Source organism: Lactuca virosa, chromosome 4, assembly GCF_052849685.1.
Source record: "Lactuca virosa cultivar CGN04683 chromosome 4, Lactuca_virosa_CGN04683_v6, whole genome shotgun sequence".
Taxonomy (NCBI): domain Eukaryota; kingdom Viridiplantae; phylum Streptophyta; class Magnoliopsida; order Asterales; family Asteraceae; genus Lactuca; species Lactuca virosa.
In genome coordinates this window covers 145,843,788-145,852,188 of record NC_136429.1, presented here as the reverse complement: position 1 = coordinate 145,852,188, position 8,401 = coordinate 145,843,788, and the positions used below count along the sequence as shown (strand labels likewise).

Here is an 8,401-nt window from a genome sequence, read left to right as displayed (position 1 = left end):
GTAATGTATATCATTAAAAAAAAAGGCCCATTTAAATAAAAGCTGTACCGGAATTTAGAAAGTTGTATACTTGTATTTGTTTTAATACATTTTCAACACTTTGATGGTTTAACTCATTTGATTTATTTAATCTTATTTAAAAATATAATCAAAATCAATATAAATCATTTATAGAATAACGAATCAAATCCATATTTAATTTAACCCGATCCGGTCTCATTTGACACGTATTTATGAAACACCCGCTTTATTTGGAAAGCAGGTTGAGCAGTGATGCTGCTCGTTTTCCCACCTCTAAAATAAGTACTTCCCAAATTGAAACCAAATATTTAATCTTCTTCATTAGCAAACCGTTTCAGGCCATTTTCAGAATGGTTGAATCCAGAGCAATTGTATGATTGTAAAATGAATGTTGCTCTGGATATCTCCATTCTAATCAACCTTTCTGTAATTCTATGATCAATTTCTGTAAAAACAATCGTTTCATTGTACAATTTCTCTTCAAAATTTTATTTTTCTTTAAATTTTAGGGTAGATATATACAATGGATAATCCCGGAGCATCGAAGAAACCACCGGAATCTAATGCCTCTGATCAACACGAACACCTCTCCGGTGACGCCGGAACCCACAACGAAGTCATCGTCAAAATTGATAGTAGCGATAGGAATAATTCTGCCCATTTGATGCATCTGAATTCCGATAGTCCTGTTAGGGGCGTGATTAATAGCGATTACATTGATACGAATCGTAGAGCTTCAGATTCAAAACAATCGTTCGACACCGATGATTCAGGTGAAAAACATTACAAAGAATCATCAGATGAGGAGGAAGACGAGTTTCGATTACTGAATCAACGCAATCGACGGGTACCAAGCAATTTGAGTTACCTTCACGATCATGAAAGCGAGGTTTTGAAATGTACGTCGTTTCAGAGGAGAGCAAGTCTGGTAAGAACTAAAACTCAACAATCGAGATTAATGGATCCACCGGAGATTCCATATTCCACCACATTTCCTAAATCCGGCCGCTACACCCCCGGCGGAACACGTGGCTCCGCGAGAATGGAAAACGACGATGAGGATGATTCTCTGTTCGACGACGATAACCCTGATGATTTGAAAAACAAAACCCTAGATGCATTGACAATCATTCAATGGATTAGTCTCGTGTTGATCATTTCAATATTAGTTTGCACCTTCAGATTCCGTAGATGGAAACAAAAATCATTCCGGGGACTTTTTGTCTGGCAATGGGAGATTCTGATCCTGGCTTTGATCTGCGGCCGATTAGTCTCCGGTTGGTGTGTACGCCTTGCAGTGTTCTTCATCGAACGAAACTTCATTCTCAGAAAACGAGTTCTGTATTTCGTGTATGGAATACGAACACCAGTCCAAAACTGTATCTGGTTAGGTTTAGTTCTAATCGCTTGGAACTCCATGTTCAACGAAGCAGTTGCAGACCTCCATATCCCCTTCCTCGAGATTATCAACAAATTCATGGTATGTATGCTTGTCGCAACCACATTATGGCTGGTGAAAACCCTAATTGTGAAAGTTCTGGCATCGTCATTTCACGTGAACAAATTCTTCGATCGGATTCAAGATGCATTGTTCAATCAATACGTGATTGAAACACTCTCCGGCCCTCCATTGGTTGAAATCCACAACAATCAATTGGGGGAAAAATCGATGTCTAGGGTTTGGAAGCATGATGATCTTGGAGGTGGGGCTTATTCGTTTAAAACTAGGGGTGGTGTTAGTAGTAGGGTTAAAAATTCGCCTGGTAGAGGAGTTAGTTCAAGAAGTTTGGGGGTTTCTAAGAAACATGAAGGGATAACGATTGATCATTTGCATAGGTTGAATCCTGAGAATGTATCGGCATGGAATATGAAGAGATTGATGAAGATTATTAGGCATGGATCTTTGACGACTTTGGATGAACATTTACATGGTGTTCATTATGACGATGAAGCAGGGACGGAAATTCGAAGTGAAATTGAAGCGAAACGGGCTGCGAGGATGATTTTCATGAATGTCACCAAGCGTAGATCAAAGTAAGATTTTTTTTTTTTTTTTTTAAATTAATAACGTGTTTTAGTTTTTATTTACATAAAATATCTTAATAATAGTTGTTAGTTTTTAAATATTAAAAACTATTTAAAAACTAAAAGTTAGAATTTAGAAAGCAAAGCTAATTGAAATAGATTTTTAGATTAAGAGTTTTTTTATTTAAAATAAAATCTAAAAACTTATATTGTCAAACAATTTTTTTTTTACTTGGAGTTTCTTTTTTTTTTTCTCTTTTTTTTTCTTTTTTTTAAAGCTAAAAGTTGTAAGCTCTGTGTGAAACATGTTATTTTCACCAAAAAAAAAAAGAACTCTTAAGATGTTAATTGAAGTAGTTTTTTGGTTAAACAAAAAACTTCAAATTCAAAAGCTATTTCAATTAATGTTTAACAAAAAACTCTTTTAGATTTTAACAAATTGACTTAAATACCCTTTAAAATAAATAAATCATATACATTTTTGGTAATTATCTTATACAATTAAATATAAATATGTTTTAATAATTATGATGTATTTATTTGAAATAAAATATATCATATACGATTAAATATAAATACGGTTTAACAATTAATATATCTTTATTTGAAATAAAATATATCATTATTTATTATATGAGTATACACCAAAATTAATATCACAATAACATTGTTTTCTTTTAGTTGTAATAAGTAAAAATGTTCGGCATGTGTTAATATAAAATTGAAAATTCTTATTTATTTTATTTGTAAAAAAATCATCATATACTAATATGTTTTTTAGCAATTAAGAAGCTTAACCAAATACATTTGGTATCAATTTTAGATGGTTTTCAACTTTTGATAATTATAGTTTAGAAAAATTAATTTGTTATCATTATATTCAAATTTTAATTTATATTTATATGTCATTTTATGTAATTTTATATATTTCAAAAGCTTTCAGTTATTTGTTTTAAACACTCTTATACTAATAAAATATACAGCTTCCAGCTATTTTTGACGAATATACCCTAAATCTAAAAAATATTTGAAATAGCGTAAAGAAAGTTTCTACATATTATAACAAAACTACTAGGTTGTCTTTAAAAAAATCACATATATTTAGTTCAACTAATATTTTACGGCTTTCAAAAGAATACAACTAATTTTTTCAAGTATTTATATACAAATAAAAGTTACAGTTTCTCATTAACATCTTTTTTATTTTCAAACAGTCTTTTAGTGTTGTGTGTGTATAAAGTGGTAGAGTAGTCTGGCTAATGATATTTAAAAATATTTGAGAGCCCCATGGTGTTGTACATCCGGTCCCGAATTGATATATTTGTAGAAACTTCAAGTATTTGAATTTCATAAACACATGAGATTTCATTTGAATGTGGATTGAACTCAGACATTTGGTTTATATCAAGCCACCTAGCAGCTGAGGGATGCATATCTAATTTACATGTTCACGGAAAATGAAAATAAAATATAAATTAGGAGGATTTTTTAAGAAAAATAAGACTTAATGGGAAAGTTTCACTTCTTTACGTAGTAAGTTTTTTTAATCTAAAAAATAAACATTCTTATAAAGATAATAGGGTAAGCCATGTCCCCAAAAGAAACAAGATCTGTCTTTCAAGGATATAACTTAAAAGTTTAAGAGTTTTGAGCTTTATTCTTTTTCTTTTTTTATGTTTTTAGGTATATTTATTTGGAAGATTTTATGAGGTTTTTGAGAGAAGATGAAGCCATCAAGACCATGTCTCTTTTGGTAGCATCACCCGAAGAAGAAAGAGTTGGCAAGAGAGCCTTAAAGAATTGGGTGGTAAGATCTTCAACTTGTTTTGACACTTGAAAGCACGATAAATAGATTTTCAACTTGTTTTGACACATGAAAACACAAAACAAGGGAAATATATATTTTAAGAGAATTTTCTAGACATGTAAAAGCAAGCAAGAGCTTATTCTCTCTATATAAGAAATTTTACTTTGCTTTTCAAAATTTTAATTGCTTGTGCAATAACTACTTCTTATTGAACCTATTTTTTTCTTTATTTTGCTCTTATATTTTATTTACTTTCACATACAAATCACTTCTATTCAACGTATATCTTATTCTACTATTATTTTGATTTTACGAATTCTTCATTTTTTTAAAAACCTATTTCATAAAACATATACATAAATTTATCGAAAGTAAAATATTTTCATGAAAATTAAACATAGAACGAATTATTAACAAGATATCATCTATATACCACTGCATAGAGCTGCACAACAAATCTGGATATCCAAATTTGTAGATAAATAGTAGTTTCTTTTTATAAAATATCTTTAACAAAATTACTGTTTTGTAATAGAACAAATCTGTAAAAACATTACGGACTGTAAAGAAAGTCTTATTTCCCTAACTTTTATATTAAGTCGTTCTTTTGGTATTAAGTAAAAAAGTTAAAAATAAACGCGTATACCCCTACCTTGATTAAGTCGAGAAGAAACATCATGATAGAAGGATAAACTAAACTAACCTAATTGCTCGATATCTTTTTTACATTTTGATCTTTATAGGTTAATGTGTTTCGAGAACGAAAAGCTCTTGCTTTGACGCTAAATGACACAAAAACCGCGGTCAACAAACTGCACCGGATGGTCAACGTGTTGGTCGGACTTGCCATTTTGATAATTTGTCTTGTGATACTAAACATCGCGACTACGAAAGTTCTAGTTCTTATAAGCTCTCAACTTGTCGTGGTGGCATTTGTATTTGGGAATACTTGTAAAACCATATTCGAATCCATCATTTTCTTGTTTGTGATGCACCCTTTCGATGTCGGGGATCGTTGCGAGATTGACGGAGTTCAGGTATTAAATATGCAATTTTTGCCCCACTTTATCAGTATCAATCTCAGTCCAATGCTTTACTTTTTAAGCTTAGTTTTTGAAAATTTATCTTTGTTTTCAGATGATTGTGGAGGAGATGAATATTTTGAACACAATTTTTCTAAGATCCGATAATCAAAAGATTTATATTCCAAATAGTGTTCTGTTGACAAGATCCATCGGCAACTTCTATCGTAGTCCCGATATGTCGGATACCATCAACTTCTTAATCCATGTTGGTACACCCGCAGACAAGATCGCTACTATCAAACAACAAATTCTAAGGTACAAAATCTCGTTTCACCTACCATTTAGTTCTTCCAGCATGTTTGCCCTAACAGTAAGACTGTCAAAATCCCGACATGTCCTTACTTTTGGAACATTGTGTTTTACCTTCTTTGAGTAAGATGTGGGACCGGTTCTACCCTTTTTAATTTTCTATTTGTATCTATATAAAGATTTGATGTCTTTGGTCTTACTAATTGTCTTATCAATGTTATGTAGCTACGTTGAAAGCAATAAGGATCATTGGTACTCGGATCCAATCGTGGTAACGATGGACATGTATGATTTAAACTCACAAAAATTATCGGTTTGGGTACAACACAAAATTAATCATCAAGATATAACGCAACGGTTGACAAGAAGAGGAAAGATTATCGAGGAGATGATTAGAATCTTTAGAGAACTAGACATTGAATACCGAAATTATCCACTCGATATCAACATCCGGAGTATGCCAATACCCGCTACTCCCACTCGTGTTCCTTCAACATGGGGAGCTCCAAATTAAGTCGTGAATGGGTGAATGGGAAATGCATAGAAAAAACAATGTACTTTCATCCATCAGCTGCAACAAGTTCATGAGGTCATGTTACCCGATGGGAAAAATATTTGTTTGGTGCTTAAATTATTGAGTATAACAAGTTTCGACAAATATACGTGTCCCACCTCTTTTTGTACATTACTCGATTTTAGGATTCGATCACCACAAGAGGGATCAAATTTTGTACTCTATAGGAGGTTTGATGTAAAGCTTGTTAAGATGAATGAATGCTTATGCATTCGTGTATTTGTTGTACATTATTATTCAAAAACTGGTTCATCCTTCTTTCACGGTTTTTTCTTGAATACTTATAGTCAAATGTATATTTTGCATTTTACTAAATCATCTCAAAATAACAATAATAACTAAATATGTTTTTATAAAGTTTATGTGTACAATAGTCGCACAAGGGGTATGTTAAATAAATTGAAACTTTAAACTTGCTTTTTGTTAATAGATTATTTTTGTTAATAGATTATGCAATGAAATGATGAATTGCAAATTAAGACTTGGTTTGGAATAATATTTTCATTATAAAATTTGTATACTTTTATTTATTTATTTATTTGTTTATTATAGTATCTAATTTTATTGGCTGAATTTCGTATACGTCCTTGTTAAATAAAAAAAATATTGTAATTGTCCAACTTAAAATGCAAATATCATATTTACTCTTTATTAACCTTTAAAATATCATATATACCCGAACTATTTTTTAAAACAGTTTTTAACAATTTATAATTAATTATTTTATTTCATAATCATTATAATTTAAAAAGAAAAATCAAACTGACCATATTACCCCTGATGTTTAAAACCCTTTTTGGACAAAACTGCAAAAATGATCCCCGTGGTTTGTCAATTTCTTTGGGTAAGGTCCAAAAAAAAGTTTATTAGCAAAAAGGGTCTATATTTCGTGGTTTTGTTGTGGTTTTGGTCCGAACCTCGTTAAGTTTAACAGTTTGGCTGTTAAGTTTTGACAAATGACGGATTTACCCCAGTGACCATTTCTGCAGTCTTTATTGAATTATTGTATTTTAATTCTTTTAATTAATTCTTTTTTAACTTGTTTCTTTTGTATTATTATATATTAACAAATATTATTTTTAATATATTATACTTATATATTAATAAATATTATTTTATTATATTATTAATTTTTTTAATTAATTCTTTTTCGAATTTCTTCTTTATTGGATTAGTTTTTTTCATTGGATTACTATATATTAATAAATATTAATTTTGTTATATTATATTTATATCTTAAAAAATATTATTTTATTATATCATTAATTTTTTAGTTAATTATCTTTTTAATTTCTTTTTTATTGGATTAATTCTTTCGAATTGGATTATTATATATTAATAAATATTTTTTTAACATATTATATTTTTATTAATAAATATTACTTTATTGTATTATTAATTTCTTTTAATTTTTTTTTATTTTTTATTACGTTAATTCTTTTTATTGGATTATTATTTTTAACTTATTATTTTTATATATAATAAATATCATTTTATTGGATTAATAATTTATAATGTATAATATTAATTCTTTTTTAATTTTGTTGGTTCCACCACAAAGTCGTCAGAATACGCAAAAGTGTCGCGTCCCATCGTCGAAAATCGATGGGACAACCGTCAATCACATTCTTCGATTGTTCGACGGAAACCCCACCAACTTGTTACACCCAATGCCGCCAATAGCCACCTAGGACAAGCTCATCACAACCCGTTGGAATCTTCTATATCCGTCACTAAGTCGGCCATATTCTGCTACAACCACCAGAAGGTTCGAACCAAACACCACTGGTCCGCTCCTCCATTCGTTGCCTTCTACCACCTTAAGTCGTTGTATCATCTCGCCAGAAATCATCGGTTATCGCCTACAATCGGCCATTCTCGACGAAAACTACACCGGTCGACTACCCACACAATGCGCAACAAACCCTACAAAACATAAAGCCTCCAACCGACCATTCATTACCGATACCGCCATCGATGGCGACAATGTTAGTGTTGGATAAGGTGTCTAAGTCCATAACTATATTTGGTATGTACTTGACCCGAGAGTAGCATGGTCTTGGGTTGCATGGCACCAGAACAATCTGAAGGATGGGCATTTGAGAAGAGGTTATTTATGATTTGTTAATATATTATAAGTTCTAATATATTAATATGAAATCATATTATTTAATTAGTATTGATCAAGAATTAATTTAGAAGTAATTTTGTGATCAAAAGAGACTAATTAAATATATGGAGATTGGTTGTGTAAATCAATGATTCTTATAATGTGGGCCAATGATCCATTGTTCTTTAAGTTGGGCTAAACCAATGTCACAACCCATGGATGGTCCATGGAGGTTTAAACCCATTGAGCATAAGGAATATGGAAGGTCATGCACATTAGGGTTTACATGGTGTAACTTTAGTTTTGCCACACTATATAAGAACCCCCTTGGCTCCTAAAAGCGGCACCTAAGTAGTCTTTGGAAGGGCTATAGCCGAATTAGTGCCACATGTCACCATCTAGTGGGAGTTTTGGGAGGTTTAGAGAGAGAGTAGAGAGAGAAGGGTGGAGGTGTGAAGAAATGAAGGTGGAAGGAGTTGTATTTATAGGGTGAAATATGGCTGAAATTAGTGCCACATGTCACCATCTAG

At 31.2% G+C, this 8,401-nt stretch overlaps 1 protein-coding gene across 1 annotated transcript; it reads left to right on the top strand.

Annotated features, from left to right (window-relative positions):
* The first annotated feature begins 350 nt into the window (after positions 1–350).
* Positions 351–6,019, top strand: LOC145107520 (mechanosensitive ion channel protein 6-like). The gene is made up of 5 exons (XM_079044414.1): positions 351–2,055; positions 3,730–3,853; positions 4,597–4,890; positions 4,991–5,193; positions 5,413–6,019. Exons 1-5 carry the CDS (start codon positions 545–547, stop codon positions 5,699–5,701), a joined length of 2,421 nt encoding a protein of 806 aa, XP_078900540.1. The 5' UTR covers positions 351–544; the 3' UTR covers positions 5,702–6,019.
* Positions 6,020–8,401: the final 2,382 nt, after the last annotated feature.

Coding starts and splice junctions, on each gene's coding strand:
- LOC145107520 (XM_079044414.1), top strand. CDS start 545: ATGGATAATCCCGGAGCATCGAAGAAACCACCGGAATCTAATGCCTCT. Junction 2,056..3,729: donor GTCACCAAGCGTAGATCAAA/GTAAGATTTTTT, acceptor TTATGTTTTTAG/GTATATTTATTTGGAAGATT. Junction 4,891..4,990: donor GCGAGATTGACGGAGTTCAG/GTATTAAATATG, acceptor CTTTGTTTTCAG/ATGATTGTGGAGGAGATGAA.